Below are 21633 nucleotides of genomic sequence, written 5' to 3'. Positions count from 1 at the left end.
AACCTATGACATCTAAAAACACACTCACACTCACACACACATACACACACACAGTAGTAATTGAGAATCCACTTGGTGAATGATTACGACTGCGGTGCTCCCTGACGCTAATAATTGAGAGGATGGGTAAATACCATCTGTGTATCAGGTGGGGGGGAAAAAAAGTCACCTTTACAGGAAGAGTTGACTAATGTCCAAATGCTGCTCGGTGACCCATGAAAGGTTGATGGTATCATCATAGTAGCCATCTGGTCTACAGTGACACTATTAGTTCTGCCAATAAATTACGGAGGGAAAACATAGAAGCTACAGTGTGTCATGTTACAGCTAGCGAGCTTCACACCGAGGCTATTTCCAAAGAGGTTCACAAAGAAGCGCTCCGAGCGGTTGGCCTCACAAGTTGTCCAGAAGTCTGGCTTTTTTTTTCTTTTTTTTGTAAAAGCAAGCATGTCTGATAAAGCAGCGGTCCCCAAATCCCAGGCCTTGGATCATTTGGTACCAGGTCGCACAGAAAGAATAAATTACACCAACATTATTTCCATTTTATTCATTTCGGAACCTGTTTTATTTTGAAAAATTACCGGATTCTCTGTGATATCCGTCTATGGTATGTCACTCTTGACGGAGGTCAAGGCGGCGATTCTCGGTCACGTGATGGGTTACCGCTAAAATGAAACCCAGGAGCTCGCAAAAATGTATTACCGCTAAAATGAAACCCAGGAGCTAGCAAAATGTTTAAAAAAACAAATGTATTTGGAAAGTTTCTTTGGGAAGGGGAAAAGGCCCAGCCAGGAGACAGAAGAGGAGCCGACGACTTTCAAGCAAAAGAAGTCTACATTTAATAGACAGTATCGAGATTTCCGACTTAAAATGTGGATTTATTATCAACGGGAGATTCCCACACACCAAGCTTAGGCTGCATAATATGCGGCGACGGTGAGTCAGATTTTTCACGCACTTTGTATTTGCTGTGTATCTTATTTTGAAGGCACGTATAAATCTTCCCATAGCGACCAGAGAGTGTTGCGGCCAGATAGGACGTTCCTCGTGTCGTGATTCGTGTTTATTATTATGTTTCGAAAATACCACATTTTCCATGCAGGTTATATCATATTATTTTGTCGTATTCGGTCCCTGAAAATCTGACATTAAACCGGTCCGTGCGGCAAAAAAGGTTGGGGACAGCTGTTAGAAAGGTTTTACTGCGTTAAAAATGTCATCGTATATCAACCATAATGGATCAGTTAGGCACTTATCTCGTGAGCAGTGATTGGTAAAACGGACGAACCTTCCAAGAAAGTGTAAACTTCACTTGAAAGAAGTTGCACCGACTTCTTGCTGATGATTAATTCCGATTTGAGGGCGGGGGCGCGGGCTTTGATCCATTGTAACAGAACACAACATAATTATATTTCAATCATGCAAATGAGTTGTGTTTTGGTAGTTAGAGGGCTGTTGGAGTGGATAATTGAAAACGCCTGAAATTGTCCCGCATCAAAAATGTCGAGCAAGGTGCCGCCCGGCTGCTAATTGGAAGGGTTGCCACGTGTCCTGAATCGAATCGTTTTACCTTCATTGTCATTGTGAGAATTTCTTGCACACACCCAGCACTACAAATAATCATAGTGGATATCCTCAAAGAGTGGCTTCTGTTCGAGATGGGCGTGTTGTCCCTGAGAACAAGTAAACACCTGTCCCCAACTAGCATGGCACCACACAGTTTTTGACGTCGTCGCGAAATTTTGTTCAAAATTTGATGGCGACAACGGAAACTGTTTGCAACCATTCAAAAACTTCGGGAATGTCCGACGAATGTCTTTGCAACTGTTTGTAATGTTGAACGAACCCTGAGAAATAAAAAGACATTCGCTCCGCGCGAGGGATCAAATAATTTGCTCACTACCGAGCGATTGAATTTCATTCTGTTCCCAGTGACCCAGCTGCATTTGAACACGCAATTTCACATCTTTTTAAATGCTCGCAGCGATCGGGTAACCTCGGCTAATTGTTCGACGATGACCCCTTGATCTTTGCTAATGAGGGATTTTCTTTGAAAGTTGTTTTGCTCCCGCTCCAAAGAGGTAAAGTTGGTCCTGACAGTCGGGGTTTCCTCCCCAGGCATACAGAACTACCAGCAGTCCGCAGCTCCCGCCTCAATTGCAAACATTAAGATTCAGAACACAGTCAATGGAGCTTACCATTTTGTGTTTACGACACTTCAATTCCATTTTTTCTCAAAGGTTCAAAACAGAAAAAAAACCCAACCCGATTCCAATACAAAAATCATGAAGTGCTATATATTTAATCACCTCTCCCTTTTTTAGTTGGCTGGCTAATTACTGGTTCAGAAAGCATAAGAATCTTACGATCCGAAACACGAAACGGCATGCTTGTACCGCCCGGGACGCGTGGCAGATTATCCCGTCTTCTGAGCAGGTTCTGGACGACAAGCTTTGACACGGCACACTGACAAGATGTTTTGAAACGTGTCAGATTGTATCTGTTAGCCGCAGAGTCGAGCGATGGACTCTGTGATGTGAGCGCACCGACCCCCTCCGCCACAAAAACACAACAGTGGTGTCGACACAGGTGAAATGAGTGAAAGTGAAAGGAATGTGTGGTGACAAGTGTGCTCATTCAGGCGGACAGCTAACAGCACATTACGGTTTGCGGATGTGTTGAAAAAGCACAAAATCTGAATGCGACTCCGTTTCCCCATTTTCTGCTCCTCTCAAGGACATCCGAGCATGTTTGCTCCATACAAATGTTTCAGCCGACATCGACAAGATTCCTCTCAAGTTTTGAAAGATGTTGCTTACAGTCTCCACGCAGCCCAAATATGACTCAATGTCAAATTCAGAATACAAACACTGATGAAAATTTGTCCCCCCCCCACACCCTCCCGCATTTAAGCAAGTATTTTACTGCAGTGTGCTGTTTGTGGCTTGGATTCAACATACATCAACACCCATTATTATTTATTATTTTCAACATCTTGCGTCATAAAGATGGGCCAAAAGCAAATTACTGCCCGCTCGATATTCTCCAAAATATATTCCTAGTGTTTGATTTGATTACAGATAACAGCACCATCTTTTATCATAACTGAATTTGTCACAAAACATCAGCCGCAGAAGCAGGCTCTGATGGTCTCAAGGTTAATGTTGTCGTAGATCATGTTTCTTGGGGTACTTTCATTCCAATGGAATGATGTGAGGAGATGCGAATAAAGTCTCGATACACTGGAAGCCAACACAAAAGCTACTGTAGCACTCAATGTGGTTCGCAAAATGTGTTTGTAGCAAAACCGTGCATCTGATCAAAAATGATTTTTTTTTTCATTTTCACCATCGATGCTTTGTGTTGTGCACAATTATTTTGATATGTTCACATGGGTTGGACATAGTCACAATATTTTAATAATGTCTCAGTGTGTTGAAGCCAGTCGCGCGAGGGTCAACCGCTTCATGTGTGGCGGCGAGTCGCAGATAGTATTTTATTCGTCCGGGGCCAGATTGCCCACTTTAGTTGGTTTCGGCCAGATTCTTCGGCAAGGGTGTCAGTCTCATTTTAGTCGCGGGCCAATTTGGAGTTGCATCTTCCCTTGGAGGGCCCTTATGACAGTGAAACCACAAAATTATTACTTTGACACAACAACTGAATTGATCACTCGTTTTGAAATCAGTCAAGTCAATTTTAATAGTTTGTTCAAGTGAGTGTAAACAGGGTAACAAAATGATTGCAAAATCTCAATGTTATTTATTACACATGACAATTTGACATTTCAATACAGATTTGAGCAAGTTGACACACATCATTTGCTTTCGAGGGCCGCATGAAATGACCTGACGGGGCGGATCAGGCCCCCGGGGCTTGAGTTTGACTCCAGCGTTCTTCTGTGTGTGTGTGTGACTAAATTGTCCATCGGCGTTAAATTCAAATGACCAAAGTCAACTAAAGCTCCAGCTCACACTGGCAAAATAGAAACTGGATGGCTGGATATGTGGAACACGCCGGCAAAACAAACGAATAAAAACGTAACTGTATATTTGTTAGTTAACTGACGAGATCAAACAAAGAGTGACAAGCCCTGCGCCATGTTTTCTTGTGATCATCGACTGTCGTGTCGACGCGCGCCTGTTGATGTAAGCCGCGATTGAAAGATTCCGTAACGCGTTTCATGTTCCCATTGAAGCCTGGCTAAATAAAACGACAACGGCATCTAATTAGCCAGGCGGCAGGTGCGGGCTTGATGCTTGTCTTCGGGAGGCTGCTATGGCGCGTGTTCTCTGGCTGCCTGTAAATCTTGACGCTTGTAGATTGGGCACGGCGGAGGGAGCGCAGCTGGGGGTGCGGGGACCTGACCGTGTCGGGAGAACCGAGACGGTCGCTTGTACGCTTACTCGCAGCGTGCCGTGCCGCCATGTGTTTTGAACTCCCTCGGCGCTCCCGCGGCGTCGGTGTGTTTGCGAGTAGACGTGTTGATTTTGCGCTTATGTAAGTGATGTCTTCCCTTTCAGGAACTTAGAACGGGGCATTGGGTGCAAACAGTGGAGAGCGTTTTATTATTACTTTCTTCTTCTTCTTCTTCTTCTTGGTGTTCTTTTGTTTACCTGTGAGACGTGAATCGCAACTTCTCGGAGTTCCTGTGATGCAGCGCCGAGGGAGTCGACTTCTTTTTTTTTTTTCTCCAGAGAGAAATGACAGCTAGAATGAAAAGAAGTACAGGTCAGACGGCTGGAAAAGAAAAGTTAATTACGAAAATAAATTATAACGATGCAAAGTGATGTTTTATCAACAGCGCAGTGAGCTCCATGATTTTAATGTGCAAACTTGACTTCAACTAGATGTATTAAAAACATTACACTGATGGAAATGAATTGAATTAGATTTAATTAAGTGACGGCTGCACAACTGGTGGGGTGGAAAGTTTCAACCATTCATTTGAAAGAGCGACGAATCTCAAACCGTGCACATTTGTGAATGTCATTCGCTGTGGTTTGACTCAATCTATCTCCAAAGCAACATCCGCCTCGTATTTATGTCACAAAAGGAAAACAAGTGCATGAATCATATTTTGTAAATGTTTCCCACCCTGATGACGCAATCAATCGTATCCCCTATCTTAATGTAGCTCAAATGGTCAATTATCGCTTTAATTTGTCAACTACCATAATTCTTCCCAAAATTAGCCTTTGCCTCTGACATGCTAGTTTAAACACCAGTTCCCAGAATGCCCCCCTTCCCCTTTGCCTTAATTGAGACCAGAATCTTGCCATTTTAAATCAAAATAATTTTGAAGCTTTTACTTTGTTATATTGTCTAAATGAAGCTCCTCAACCCACACTAAATCTCCCAACACTGTATCTATTACTTCTTTTTTCTTTTGAGCACCTCACACTCTTCCTTGCCACGCCAATGTTTATTCATGCCTCAAACGTGTTTATTCTGAGCGAACACGTACCGTGTATGTGCCGAATGTAAGACACTTAACCACGCGGGGCTGCCACATTATGGAAGAAGGTGAAAATGAGAGCAACCGTGTTTACAGCATTCGCCGCCCACCGAGCACTTAGAAGTCTATAATTACCGGTTAAAATATGGAGGTGACGGACGAGAAAAAAACTATTAGAACTTAACAAATGTTATAATTATGTTGGGGATTTTTTTTCATTTAAATTGTGCCAATAGAGGGGAGTTGGTGGGTTGTGGGGGGGATATGTGAATGTGTTTTGAAACCTCTCCCCTGTTGCTGAGAGAAAATGTTTGGTCGAGCGACTGGTGTGCTCAATTGTCCCCATGTGATGTAAATGTAGACTTTGGTCAAATTCCCGTTGAGATGTGCTGATTTATATTCAAATGAAGGTTTCTGAGCGGCCATATTTCGGCCCTCCTCTCCCTGGCCTTGATCTGACCACCGTTGTGTTTTACAGCCGAGCCACTGAGCAATTTGTGCAGGAGTGTGCACAGCTTAAAGTGCGGCCCTCTTCGACATGGCCCCGTTACTCTCAGCTGGGGCTGAGCTCTGATCTGGAACACTCACACAAATCCTATAAAGCAGGACCATCTTATGTTCCGTGGTATTTGCCGGCATCCACATGTACACCAAAGCCAGTTGGGATCTGACACACACACACACACACACACACACACACACACACACACGGCTCTTCCCTTATATGAGTGACACTTTGACCTTTGAAGGCATCTCATCTCAGCTACGAACAAGGAGCCCGAAACATCCTATGCGGCTCAGAAATGAATTCCCACAGACGCAGAGTTGAAAATGAGAGCCCCGGAGAGATTCCTCATCTATGAACAGTGTCCTTGCTGAGATTCTGGGCCAGAATTCCAGAGCCGTTGACAGACTGTCATCTGCCAAGGCGGAGCCCAGAGCAACAAAAACTTGTGCCTGCCACATCATCTGTCAGGCCGGTTGCTTGAGAAGTAGGAAGTGTGATTAAAATCAAACACCCAGCCAGGCTGGAGGTAAACTTTTAAAATGTAACTTTCTGTTGCCGGGTTAATTTTTCTTTTTTTTTTTTTTTCACTACTTTTCTCCTGTTGAAATTACGCAGTTTAAATGTGACCCTCCCCCACATATCGCAAGCATTTGAATCTGTTATCTTTTCCATTGTAAGAATGAAGTTGAATCACTCGTACTCATACAATCACACTGAACCGGATTTTATTTTTAATTTTTTTGGTGGCACCCTTAGCATTTGCTTATACTGCCTAATCATGAGGCGGGATAGCCCGTGGGTCTGTTCTAAAAATAGCTCACCGGTGATGGGAAATTGTGATTTCCTCAGGATGCTGTAGAATTGATCATTTAAACATGTGGACACAATTGGGAGCTGTTCTTCTTCATCCGCTTCCACAAGTAGCACTCAGCTTTAAAAAAGATTGTGTGATTTGTCAATGCGTTCCCTGTGACAAGTTCAGGGTGTTCCTTGCCTGTTGCCCAAAGACAGCTGGGAGAGACTTCAGCAAACACGCGACCCTCGTGAGGATAAGCGGCTCAGATAATGGATGGATGGATGAAAAAAAAAATTTTAAAAACCGTTTTTTTTTTGTTATTGTTCAATTGAAAAAAAAGGGCAGACCCCGTTCCAGTTCGAGGTTGATATCCGCATTTCATGTGCAGAGATAGCTTGATGGTGAGTCCTTTTTGGAGACTCGTTCTTCTCCATGACGGGCACTGCAAGCTGTTACCATTTCATGAGTGTTTTTTTGGCATGACAAAAAGCAACTGGGCTTTTGATGGCTCTTGCAGCACGAGTGACAATATAAAGCCAAGCAGGAACTCAGTAGCGGTCACGGCAGCCACTGCAAGGCTCAGCTGGGTTGTTGAATCACATGTGGCCTTTATCTTCTGCAGCTATTGATGAATAGAAAACTATTTTTCTTTTTGCCTTGCTTGAAGCTGCGTTTTTCTTCCATGATCACTGCGAACACAATAAACATGTGCGCTTACATAACGGGGGCGCGTCTGTGTTTAGCAGAGGTCGTTATCGTTGCAGGGGAGAATTTTTAAGGGCTTTGCCAGTTTGGATGTGGATGATAAGAGGCTGCTTAGATATTGATCTGTTTCTCATCAACAGAGTGCTTTTCTCTTAAGAGTCCTCTCGGCTTGCCGGACACCCAAACACGTGATATGAATACTAATGCATATGGGGGCAAATGTGCTCTGCACCTGTTGATAGAAAAAAACATCAAGAGAAGAAGCATAAGTCTGCTTATTCGGGACTGCAGGGTGGGCACAGGAGGGGAAGACCACGGGTTGCGAAAAATATTTTTGGACATACTAACAGACAGTCCCTTCATAAAAGTGTTTTTTTTTTTTAAACTATATTACAGTGAAAATTTTCGAAACAGCTTAACGTGAGGTTGCATTTGCATTTATAATAATCGTCAGTGACTTGCTCATGTTACATTTGTGCGTTTGCGGCAAAGGCTTTAACAACACATTTGAGGCAATATATTTTAAGTTCTGTTTTTGCCTAAAATGTAGTGGACTGCCAGAATGTACGCTCGGAGCGTTAACATTTTAGGGGGCAGAATAATGGCAACCCACACGACGCCGCTGCTCATTAGCAGCGGCGGTCAAGCACAGGCCAAGACATTTGATCTTCTTACTACGCCAATCTTCCGATTTTTTTTTTTTTTTAATCCCATCAGTGTTTTAACACAAACACACAAAACAGTACCACCCTGGTACCCCCCTCCCCCGCAAGAGATAAAGGAGGGTAGGCTGCGAACTGAGAAAGGGCAAACCAGATGGAATCAGGATGATGAACAGCCAGTTGCAGAGTTCAAATTGGACATGGAAATAAACGGTGAGCAGAAACCAAAACAAAGCATCATCATCACTCAAGCCAACGAACCGCAAAGGTTGATGACTTTTAGATTAAACCGTATATTTAGAAATGCACCCGGGCTCAGCATTAAAAATTAAATTAGCTGCTTGCGGTTAACAGTTCAACTTTGCGGCCTAAGCATTTCCAAGAAGACACTCGCATTCCTCTCTCGATCTCTTTCAAAAAATGTAAAATGCACATAACAGCCTTTATAAAAATAAAGATCTTGAAATACACTAATGGCATTGCTAAAAGCTTCACTGCCTATCCAGATTGTGCTCTTATTTAGTGCTTCAAAATCCTGCAACGGTAATTGTTTCACCTTTGCAAGATTGTGCCGATGTTTTGAAAGTTTAGCATTTGGAGTTTTGACGGCTGCCATGTTGGCCTTTGGGAAGCGGACGTGACCGCGTGTGGGCGACAGTGCGGGGCGAGCGGCGGCCTTTAACCTGGTGCAGCATCCACATCAATCACATCGTAGGTACGCTTTAGGGCACGGCTCTGTTGGAGGTCTGTTTCACGCCAAACAGAGCCTTGATTTATTTCACAGAAAGCCTGGCTGAATTGGAAGAACACTTGTCGCTAGTGTTTGAGACCATAAACTCTTATTGGACGCAGTAAATCGTTTATTCGTTCAACAAGAGATCACCGTAGAAGGGGACACAACAAGCTGTGATGGTCAACAACCGTAGCGTGTGGAACGTCAGGTTATGGAACTGGGATGGACGGACAATTAGCGGGCCATTAAAAAAAACAACAAATAAAAAGGTTTTGTTTCATTAAAAAACTCAAATAATTCTTCAAAAAAACAATGATAAACATCTAATATAGCTTTCCATGAAAAAGAGGGTAAATGGAGGAAAAAAAAATCCAACAACTGGAAAAATCCAAAATCTGAAAATAAAAAAAATAAAAATATTCCACAGCTGTGCAAATCCGTGGGTGCAAAACTGCGATTACGCAAGAGTCGACTGAAGCTTTAAGTTGTAATATCGCCAATCACCACTAGACGGCAGACATGTCTTAGTTTCGCTTACAATGTGTGCTATACTTGGCCTATTTTTTTTTTTTTTTGCAGATTTGGAATAATATGCAGGACAAACTATCTCAATAATATTCAAACAATGAGTGAGTTGATTTTGAAAAAAAAAAAAGTAAAAAATGCATTTGGCTACATGCACTTAATGTTGATTTGTTGTTCAGCAGTTTTGTGCCGTCCTTGAACAGTCATTTTTGTACAGCATGTGGCTAGTTTGTTGTTTCATTCAAACCCTTTTTTTTTTGTTGGGTCAGGATAGTGGATTTTGACATGCATTTAAAAATAGATTTTCAAAAATGAATATATTAAGAACACATATTTTGTCCAGGCTTAAATGTTTATTTTGCACAAGTGGATCGAAGTGCGTGATCCGCTGTGACCCCCCAGTAGCACTGATGATGAATTGTGCCCCCCCACATCGGTGAAGTTGCCCATCCCGTACATTCTTTTTCAATCAGAAGACTGCTGGTTTGATCCCACAGTAGCCTATTTTTGCACCCTTGAACAAAAACTAAATCCTCCGTTGCACCTGAGTCAGCGGTGAGTGTGTGAATTTGTTGGCGACATAAAAGAGCTTTGAAGACCATGGAAGTCCATTGTGGAGTGAATCTGTAACAAATTCAGCGAAATATTAGAACAACAATAATATCAATGAATAATGGAAGGTAATAGGCCACTTATTTTTTTGTTGCTGATAATAAATGGGACTTACTCCGCGTCACTTTACCTCAAATCTGATCGCGATGACAACTGAAGCCTCAGCGGACCATTCTGTTCCCTCATTGTCATTATACTCTCGATTTTCTGCCACCTGTTATTTTGAAGTGAGTCCCAATTAGTCTGCATCAAGTCAGGACGAGGATGTATGAATAATATTTTCACCGCTCAACCCAGAAAAGTATGAAATGAAAGACTTTCAATCAATTTAATAGTTTTAATCGACGCATTATTCTGTTCTGTGGAAAAGAAAGGATGGCTTGGTCGTTGACAGTGTGAGAATAACTCGTGTCAAAATGAGACATCTTTTCAAATTCCGCTTGGAGTTGAGAAACAAAATTTGTGTCTGTGTCTGGATGGGTTTTTTCCCCCCCCAACCGCAAACCCCAAAGTGATCACGCGGTTCCTGTCTGACAAAAAACTTCTCTTCCATTTTCTGTCACAAAATCTGGCACCAGAGCACCGAAACAGAGTTGAATGATCAACAGCCTTTTTCTGGCATCACTCTTTTCATTTTCTTCATATTCCCCAATCGCCAAGCTCACTAAAAGACACGCAATTCTCCATGGCACTTTTGAGGGAGAGGGGGGTGGGGGACGATATGACGAAAGAAATATGTGCCGTGAGCATCTTTTGCTACAGGAGGAGATCTCCGAGTTCATCTTATTCCAGAGTTTTCTGAACAGCCGCGAAATGACTCTCTGCTCTTTACCTGAGCTTGCGCCGGTGCGTGCCTTTGACTTCCCTTGGGCCGCGATACACCATAGGCGCTTCTGTTCCGCGCTGTTTCGCATCTCGTTCCAGTCGCTGGCGTGCATCGCTTTGCCGATGCTGCCTATCAACACGCTGCGTTTTATCTGTGCAAGAAGCATATCGCCCGACGTGCATTCAACTAACAACACGCATAACTTGTTGCAGTTTTGCAGGCTCGATTTTTTTATCATCTGTGGTTTGGCCTTTTGGGGCCACTCAAAATATTGTATGAATAAACTGGATGAACCTACTTGGACCTGCACAGAAAGAAAAATAAATCGTGGTGTTGTCACCCTTATGGAACACTGTCAGTACCTCATCATAATTTTTTTCCCCTCCCCGGTTTCCTCCCTCATTATAAAAACATGCATGTTTGAAGACTCAAAATTGTCCCGCTATGAATATGAATGAACGCGTTTGCCTGTGTGTTCCCAGCGAATGGATTGCGACCAATCCTGGGTGTACCCTGCTTCTTGCTCAAAGTCAGCTGGTATAGGCCCAAGCACACCCGTGACCCAAATGAGGCAAGGCGAGGCAGCTTTATTTATTTAGCTAACTCAATGTGCTTCACAGCGTTACAAAAGAATTGAAGACTTAAAAAAAAAAAATAATAATAAATCAATAAATAAAATTAACCTGTATATAAAAGCATTTACACTTGGGCTGGTTTCACTACTGTCGGCAACTTATTCTATTTGCATGCGACATAACAGCTAAATGCTGATTCACCATGTTTGCTTTAATGTGTTAAAGTCATTTGGTGATTATACATCCAGTAGCGTAAAATTTTTAAATCTATTTTACAGCTGACTGGGAGCCAGTGTTACATCTGTATGACTGGAGTAATACGTTCTTTATTTTGCTAAAAAGTTGAGCTGCAGCGTTCTGAATGAGCTGCAGCTGTTTGATGCTCTTCCCAGGGAGTCCAGTCAGAAGACTGTTAAAATGATCAGGTCGACTAGAGATAAAATCATCAATAAGCTTCTCCTGCTGTGCTTGAGTCATGCAGCTCTTCAATCCGGTTATTTTTCTCAGCTACGAAAAGGCTGTTTTCGTCATTGATTTCATGTGACTGCCGAAAGTCAGATCGGCGTCAATCAGCACACCAACAGTTTTGGCCTTGATCTTTAGTCTTAAAAGACAGTGACTCTGTTTACTAAAAGCCATTTTCTTTTCTGTAAAAATTAATGAAAAAAATGAAGACATATGTTTTCGAATTTGGATACATGGATATCGATGTAATGTTTTAATTACTCAAAGTCAAGTACCGGTACTAAAAGAGGCATGATGCCAAAATCTTTCCTTCATTGGAGCTTTTTTTTCAAGCAGATGCCATTTAGTTTGATCGTACCACTTACCACGTACCACCTCACGCAATTCACTTCCTATTTCTTTTCTATTTTTACCCCGCCCCATCCTTTCAATAGACGTCCAGTTCAGGGTAGTAAGGTTCTAAACTATAGACTAATAGGACTCCCACACGGTGATTTACAGACTTGGAATTTCTGGAGCAGAGTTGCCAAATTAAATGCGGAAACAATCATCTCATTTCTGACCGCCACATAATTTAGCAGTGGGAAGTTGTTTCAGGCTTGCTTGGCTGCCTAATGAAAAATAGCAAAGGAAAACTTGTTTAATCGTACTGTTGCAAATTAAATGGACTCTGTGCATTTTTTTTCTTTTGTGTGTGGTGTTTTTCAGCACAGTTAACAATCCAATCGAGCTCCTATCCAGCAGCCTTGTCTGGACCAAATGGAAAAACATCGAGGTTTGCATTATGTAAAGGAAGTGGCCGTTGTCCAGAGTCGATTGACTTTCTTGACCGCGTAACCTTGCTTCAAATGCCAAGCCATTGCTCACCTTTCTCCTTTCTGCCAACTCATTGCATTCTAGCCACCAATTCCGGTTGAATTAGTTACATTTGCGCAGGGAAAAAAAAAAAAAACATCCCCAGTGTACGGAACAGGTGAACCGGAAGAGATTCACTCTGCTAGGAATTTTGTGCACAGGGTGTCATTATTATTTATGAGACAAGTCTTCCTCCATCGAAGCGGCGTTCATCTCGTCATCCGTCACTGTCACGCTGTTTGTTTGAGTCATTTTAAAGGCAAGTAGCTCGGGGGAGGGAGGGAGCTAGTCACATTGCTAAGTTCTCCAAGGTAATCGAAGGTATTAAATGCCTCGGCATAGTTAAAAGTGTTGCCTTCAATTAGCCCTTTGGGCGCTTTATATGCTAGCCAAATTGCTCTTCTGGTCTGCTCAGCACATTTAGCGGCATTTTGTTGAAGAGGCCTCATGTCGTAGCTCATCCCGTCCAAACAACCTATGGCTCTCTTGTGAGTCCCCACGCCACCATTCACCTCCTGTCTCCCTGACACTGTATAATGCGCACGCACACGGCGGCCTGAACTGGCATAAAAAGTCCATTCGTGTCCCCCATGCGTCTTTAAGGGAGAAGGCTTTCCTGTGCAGGTGCTGTTGCCATGTAACCCCCAGTAGGCTAACATGGTGCAGAGTGAGCAGAGGGGAAACTGCAAGAGACGGGTGGAAGCTGCTGCAAGTCTTCCCAACTAATTCCCGATTGGGAGCTTTATTTTATCTACCTCTATCTTTTTTTTTTTTTTTTTTTTGAGTCCGGGCTCTGTCTTTGGGATTTTTGAACCAGTGAAATTTCATTTCAAGGAAATGGCACTGTTTTAAACATCAGCCAATATCTTGCATGAAGAAAAAGCTTAAGAAATTTGGCCCGCCTATTTTCTTTGCCAGCAAGTTTGCATTGATGAAGAAGCGTTATGCTGGCATTTGACAATAATAAATCAAATATTGAAGATAAGCCACTGACGATGAATACTCACCTGTGGTTTTAAATGTTGACATTTTGTTGCTTAGCAGATCATGACTAGATGGCACAGGCAGTCATTACCGTATTTTCCACCTAAAGCATTAAATTTTTTGAAAAGCCAACAGTGCACCTTATAATCCAATGCACCTGATATATGGATCAATATTCTGATTTCTTCAATGTAGTCTTTTTAATGTTCTGGAAAGTACTTTGTTGCAGCTACAGCGGCTGTGAAAGTTCGATATAAATAAAGCTGCATTGTATTGTATTGTATTCCCTTTAGCGTAGCCCCATCTAGTGGATGCATGAGGCAACCGCAGCCACTATTGTAGCGTCTATTCTATGCGCCTTATAATGCGGTGCGCCGTATATATGAAAACAGTTTTAAATTACGCCATTCATTGAAGGTGCGCCTTATACTCCGAAGCGCCTTATAGTGTGGAAAATACGGTCATTCCTCAATGAAAAAAAATTTAAATTGTAAAAATGTCTTTTGTCTCGTGTTCCGGCAGTTATTCAACTGCAAGTTACTTCGATGCTAAATCGCAAATTCAGGAAGACTTTCAGTTTGGCCTTAGCTCCAATTCTCGAAAGAAAACAACAACCCAAGGCAACGGATATAATTGATTGATTGCTGAGATGGTTTGCAGCATGCTCCTTCATTGTTGCTCTGGTCACATCACTTCATTTTCCCTCATTTCCCTTAAAGGGAAAATATGATTCCGCCGATCAATCACTGCATAAATGCATTGCCTAGTGATGAAAGACAAGGGTGTCTTGTTTTTATGGGATCCGATTAACCTCCCGCTGGTATTGGACGCTCTGCCTCCTTGCGGAACTCTTGCTGTGTCAGGTTGCATTTGATGGGCTCTTCGAGTCATTAGTGTCCCTCCGTGTTTTTATTCGTGTGGAACACCAACCAGAGTACGATGTCAAGAATCGATATGTTAAGATGCTTCAGGGGTTTGTAAAGTTAGGACCTAGCAACACCAATTTACACGCTAATAATCGGTGAACAGCTCAAGTTAAAAAATGGACGTGGCGATGTCTCCATTTTGTTTAATATTTTATTCAAACGTCCCATAAGGTTACGAAATGTCTCGCCATTGCCGACGGCATTTTGTTTGATCAGCTGCTGACATTTATACGTGTTTTTCATTTTACCGGGAGCTTTCAGCATACCCTGAAATTCAATTGTTATGAGGTTAGAAATGCGGAAATGTTACCTCTCAAAGTGACCGGCGGAGAGGCCACCGAGGAGCATGACTCAGGGGTCCCCTGAGGTATTTCTCAACAGGAAGTAAAGTTACCATTGAGGAAAATGTCAACAACCACCAACTCTCTTATTTAAGATACATTGTTTTGTCCATTCACACGATGAATGTTGTTGCCATGTAAAGGCAATCTGAGTAATGAGGCTAAATTATAGCAATAACAGAAAATTAATAACACTGGTCAACAGCAAGCTTGAATCCGATATGCGTCCCTTAACCCTGGAGAACCCAAGAATCCTTTTCTACTTTGGAAAATGATGAATTATACATTAAATGACTGCTATATGTTCACTGAACAATATTGTCAAATATTTAATTCTTTAATCCTAATTTAGGATTTGGGCCAAATTTGACCCTTTGGCATTTAAGGGTAGCATTTGAGTAGCAGAATTTATAGGGGCCAAATTAGACCTCGTGGGTTCTCCAGAGTTAGATGTATTTTTGAAGCTGATTTAAAAGATGTCTTTACTTTTTTTTCGAGCAGATCATGGTTTTTGAGATTTTCAAGTTTGGCCCGTGAAAGCTTGCCCGATGCGGATTTTACCATGTCTTGTAAATAAATAAATATGCATGTATATATGTATGTATTTATTTATTTTTTACATTTTCCAGGCGACGGTCTAAACATATGGCTCAAAGCCGGTGAGCAATGAAGAATTCGGCTATGGTTGTGTTGTTTTGACAAGAATCAAGTCTTCATTTTTGAGCAATCACTCCAGGCGCGAATGTTGTACGGATCATATGTTCCCATCATCATATCTTCACCTTGTCCAATTTCAATAACCACCGCTTCCTCTTATCTCACGCTCCCGTCTCGCGCTCTCCCCTCGATCATGTTTATCTGATTCAACCAAATCTGTTTGCCGAATGTACTAAAGAGAGTTAAAATGTCCGATCTTGCAGCCATTTAAAAATAGTGTTTTTTTTTTTTTTTTGCCTTGACTTGAGAACAAAAATTAAATACACACACTGCACGGCGGCAGTGTACTCATCTCAACTGACTTGACAACTAGCAGTAGTTTGGCAGACAGTGAACAATTCTTTATCAAAGAGTCTTCAAGCTGTTTATTGGCCATGACTTTTTGACTCAGTAGTGTAAGCAATGAGGACACGAAATGCTGAGCGCAACATCTGCTAAACAATGTGATCAGGTCATGCGCGAGCTCCTACCCGTCATACTCTTGGGCCTGCATCCTGGCGCGCTGCCATTCCCCAGCAATCCTCTCCTCGCAAGAGTTTTACAACCTAGATTTACCACGGGGGGGTGGGGGGTGGGGGGAGTTAACTTATCATCACAAATCATTTCCTTTTCCATTTGCAGAAGCAGTCCGGCAGCATACATGATTTACAAGTACAGTAGCTGCTGACACGAAATCCAAGGATAACTCGCGGCTGCAAATCAAACCAGCTTTGCCTGCGTTATTTATAACGACCCTCGCCGTGTCGTAAAATGGGCAAAATCTGCCAACGACATTTGTTTTGACTTGTTTCCAGCTGTAAAGAGGGATTTGGTTTCATCTGTGTCATAGTAAGTTCGAAACTAGGACAGTGTGTCACATCCACCGAAGCGTCGGGGCAATCGGGAAATAATCTCTTCAGTTGATCTAGCACCAACGACCTGCTTGCTCCCTTGACATTGAGCCCCGTTTTGCCATCTTTCAAATCAGGGGCATCAAACACTAAAGTGCCATCACTCACCGGTCTGTCTGCGGGTCTTTTTGTCTCCCCGGCTACATCGGGGATGTACTTTAATACAAGAAGAATTAGAAGAAAGATCGGGGCATGAATACGGCTTCACAAAAATTCCAAATGAGTTCAGATAATTTGTGTTTATCAATTCATGCTTATCATTTCCATAGCTTTGTCGCTCACGTCTGACATGAATTACTGATGCATATTCTTTTATTGAATAGGTCCGTAATTAGGTTCTGCCCGGGGCCTGTTTATCATGCATAAAGCCAATCGCGCTTTCAAAGCGGTGGCTGAGACAAAGGCCGTATTCTCATTATTTGTGCCCTTGTTGAGAAATAAAAAAAATTTTTTTTTTTTTCTTGCCAGCCAAACTCAGTCTAGGACCTGACCTGTTTAATAGACCAGAAAAAAATATCTTGGCTGCTCCATTAGGCCTAGAATGGAAATTAAAACAGATGCAGAAGGTTAAGATATTTCTTCTCTAATTGATCCACGGAGAAGCCCATTTATTTGGCTCCATTGCTGCAAAACACAGAAGAGAAAGTAAAGTCTCTTGAAATCATGCCCGGACCAGCATGAACTCTTCACTAGCCTGCTGGTCTGAGAACGTACTCTCCTTATGAATCTTGTTGGGAACTCTTGAACGGACTTTTCGCTCGCTCTGTCAGTACACCAATCTAAAGCACGATGGCTGGTGAGGAAACGGTGATGTGCGTTTGCAAAAAAAAAAAAAAAAAGGAATTCACGCAGAGAGACAATGTTGAGGGACATACCGCTCAGTCTGCAAGCCAATACAACTCGAGAGCGTGAATTAATTCTAAACTGAACAGACATAACATTTGCACCGCCAGTCAATTAGGTTGAGAAGGATTGCGATCACGGTGGCTCAGTCGATGCAAGACTTGAAACATTCAAGTGGCGCAGCCCAAGATAATGATCTTTTTTGAATGACTATTTAACATTTTCCAATGGATTTGATGAACGGTATGATTGCTTCGGGTTGCAGGGTATGCATGTCAATATTTAGGTAGCTCTGGATTGCTCCTTACAAGCTTGTGTGCCACTTTGCCTTTTTTTCTCGTATTAGACTTTCATTTCATGCCTGTCTGCGGCTTTGTTGATAAGCTTTAGAAAAAAGGCTCTTTCACTTAAAAAGGCCTGTAAAAGCGTTCCCGTGGCTGGCTCGTATTATTTCTAATGCAGATATATGTGTTATCGAGTTTCAGTTGTTGGAACAAAAGAGCAAGACATAACTTCCCTTTGCTGCGGTGTCTTCTGTCTGTTTTAGTGGTGGACAGCAAGGCCATCCCGGAGGGCCTGCAGAGGTACAACCCAGTGCCAATCTATCTGCCTGTCAGCTACCGGATCCTTAATGCTGAGTCAGCTTTCTTCCTCCAGGAGGCAAACCAGGATTTAATGAGGAATTCCAGCCTGCAGGCCCGTACAGAGTCCTTCTTCATCCACCAGGCTCGGCAGATGCCCTTTGTGAACGCGAGCTACGGCCCGCTGTCCGTCCAGAAGCCGATCCCGCTGGACATGCTGCAGACTCAACCGGGGCCTTTCAGTTTGTCCACTTTATCAACAGCGCCGACATCCCCGTCACTGACGCCGCTCTTCACATTTAACTGGAAGGTTCACACATACATCATCAACGAGAGGATTCACCCCAGCTGGCCAAAGGTCCAAGTGTTATTCTACATCGCAGGGAGGGACTGGGATGATTACAGTGCCATCCGAAAGCTGCCTTGCATCAGGATGTTTGCCTTCCACGAGACTCAAGAGGTGCGCGGGACATGCAGGCTGAAAGGCGAGCTGGGCATTTGCGTTGCCGAGCTGGAGCCTCTTGCGAGCTGGTTCAGCCCACCCACCGTCAGGCCAGGGAGGCAGAGGATGCCTGAGCAGGCCCAAGGCACTCCCGTGGAACTGTATTACACGGTTCAAAGCGGCAACGCCGGCGACTGCAACGCCGAGGACTCGCGGAAAGGCAGCGCTGTTCGTACGGAGCAGCACGGTCCGAGGGGCTATTCTGTGGGGCATACGCCCATGCAACGCATCGGGAGCGTCAGGCTCTTTCAGCCGCTCTCGGAACTGAAACTGGACAGTAACTTTTTGGTCATGGTGCCGTCCAAACCCATCCGACAGAGAGAAGGTGTATCTGCTTTTCTGGCTCTATCGACTCTTTCTTCCGTGCACATCTTCACCCTCAGGTAAGCGATTCTCCCTCTGTATCAATGTAAAACACAGGTGTCAAAGTCAAGGCCCGGGGGCCAGATCTGGCCCGCCATATCATTTTTATGTGGCCCGCGAAAGCAAATCAAGCATGTCACGTTCCATGATGCTTGCCAAAGTCTGAAACAAAATTTCAAATTGTCATATGCAATCCACAATAACAGTCCTTCTTCTTGACTTCTGATTTTAAAAATAGTTATTCATCAATTTGTTGTGCGCTGTATGTGTAATATGTAGAGGGAATTAAACATGGCAAACCGTAACTACAATGTGGCCCGCGACAAAAATGAGTTTGACACCCCTGATGTACAGAATATCTTTGTTGGAAGCTAATGACCGGTAGCTCCCCAAGTCCAAATTTTCCTTTCAAAATCTGTTTGAGGTCAGAGGAAAGCATGTTCAATTTCGGAATTAGACTTTCCGAACTATCGAGACTTTCTGCATGCCTGCACAAAGTTATGAATGGTGTTGTCGCGCACAAACAAAAGGAGAAGCACGTGAATCTGTTGACCGTGCTGTTTGGAGCATTGACAGGGTCCTGAATTCTTTGTCGAGTCAGCAGCCGTTTGAAAAGCAGAATCCCAACAAGAATTTAGTTGAACACCAACAACCCCAAACTCATTGAGTCGAGGTGTGGCTTTCCGTCGATCCGTACGGTGTGAACGCTTCAATCGATAGCTTTGATTTCCTGTCACAGCTGTGATTAGGTGTGTCGGAATTGCGCAGCGCGTTCTCAACTCAACACTGCATCAGTCGGATCCTCCGAACTAATTACAGCGCTAATCATCATGCAAACCATTAAAAATGATTGAACAGAAGTTGGGCGGAATTAAAAAAACAACAAGCCCAGATTTAACCGAGCCCAGTGACATTTACAGTTTTCAAACCGTTATCGGCGTGCGTAATGTTATGATTGCAACTCATTTCACTGATGCTGCTTGTGACTCATGGAAAATGACTCAAGGGGATAGTGCCCAACTAATCAGGTTGTTTCATGCCACATCTCTATGTGTGTTGGTCTGACACGGGGCTGATAAACAGAACTTATTACGTGACACAAATGAATCTTAATGCCTGTTCTTTTTTCCATCAAGTAGTAAAGGTCTGCTATGGAAATAAAATGTGGTTTAATTATATAATGGTGGTTCTAAGGGTTGAGGTTCCGGTGTGCTTCAGTGCCATTTTCAGAATTCTGTTCTTGGCGAGTGGCCAGTCCATGGTGTTATCTAACTTTCACTCTAGTGCTGCTGAAGAAAGTTGGTAAATTGTTGTTTCGCCAAAAAGTAAAATACTTTTTGGTTCCTCTTGCCATTGTTGCATGGATGAGATCGTTTTCTGGTAACCAGTAAATAGGCTGCAGTAGGTATGTGTAGCAAGGTAGACCCTTTCAAACTCAATGAATGGCACAAAGGTAAAATAAGTACGGATCATCAAATGGCAACGCACAAAACTCTTCACCGGACTTAACTGTGTTGCGTGGCACTGTGGCTTTTGAAAAATATTGCAGTGCGCTTCATCCGAATTATCAGTCGTGGGCAAATGTGTGGATTAGAGTGTGGCATTAGAGATTAGAAGATGTGTGTACGAACGATGAGCTTTTGATTTGCTACAGCACGCTCTTCCATCGCAGGCGACGTTGCCATGACACTGCCACTCTCCCGCCCGGCATGTGTTTATTTGGGCCATTTACTGTACCTACTAGGTCGGCAAACGTAGCTTTGAAAATCAGCTCTTAAAATTGTCAACGCCAGATGATATGGACACATTTCTTCAGCAAAAATGCTGAAATGTCCGGTGAATGCACACTGCTCAGCTGTCAACTGTCAATGTACCACTTGATGACGTGAAAAAAAATGGATGGTAACAAGGATTTTTCCACACTTCAAAAGCAGCCATGCCAGTGTGAAGACCCTCTCGAAACGCTCGCTTCACAACTTTTTTTCCTCTCCGTGCCACGCAGACACTTAGGGCTGACAACGAGGCGCTCTAAAGCAGCCAGATTAGCCAAAGGCAAGATGCGTTTTTGGGGTATAGGCATAGCTAGCTCGGAAAATGCACCTCGCAATTGCGCCGCTGAATCGCTGATTTGAACGAAGGCGCTCATGTCGTGGTGGACGGGCGACTCGCGTCTCAGACGAACAACATCACTCGGTGCCGTTTTAGCCACGCCCCTCAAATTAGGAAAAGTGAAAAATAGTTTCAAGCTGTAGCTCCACAACTGAGTACGAGTTGTCAGTCTTTGCGGGTTTTCATCAATTATCTGCAAACATCCATATATCCATTTTCCGATCTGCTTTATCCTCACAACGGTTAAGGTCAAGGTCAAGGTCACGGGGAATTCTGCAGCGTTTCCCAGTCGTCTTGACATGGTATTGTTATTGCGAGTGAACACAATTGTACATCGCTCGAACAATAATATCGAACAGATTGAACCGATGTGGATAATGGTGGTTCTTGAAGTTTGAGATTGTTGTGTGGTCATAGCCTAACAAATAGTTCGAACATGTTGTAATGATTTATTTTGACTGGCCAACACTTTCAAGGTAGCTTTGTACAATTTGTGACGATTGTTGAATGTGCTCCCTTTGCAATTTTCCTGTCTGAGTACAGTCTGTTTGAGGCGATTCCACACCAAAGCGGCTGTCATTGATCCGCCGAGCCTCGTCTCGTATGAAATATTATTCAAAAAGACTTTAATTGCTCTGCATTGTTTGATGCCAATGAAGG

At 43.1% G+C, this 21633-nt stretch overlaps 1 protein-coding gene across 2 annotated transcripts in view; it reads left to right on the top strand.

Annotated features, from left to right (window-relative positions):
* Positions 1-21633, top strand: part of LOC109523425 (transmembrane protein 132C-like) — a 132795-nt gene that overhangs the window by 43004 nt on the left and 68158 nt on the right. For both annotated transcript variants that reach the window (XM_019882566.1, XM_019882565.1), the window contains exon 3: positions 17966-18884. In XM_019882566.1, coding sequence (XP_019738125.1) covers positions 17966-18884 — 919 coding nt within the window. The remainder of the gene's footprint in view (positions 1-17965; positions 18885-21633) is intronic.

The sequence above is a fragment of the Hippocampus comes genome, unplaced genomic scaffold (genome assembly GCF_001891065.2).
Source record: "Hippocampus comes isolate QL1 unplaced genomic scaffold, H_comes_QL1_v1.1 scaffold437, whole genome shotgun sequence".
NCBI lineage: Eukaryota > Metazoa > Chordata > Actinopteri > Syngnathiformes > Syngnathidae > Hippocampus > Hippocampus comes.
This window is presented reverse-complemented; position numbering and strand designations above follow the sequence as displayed.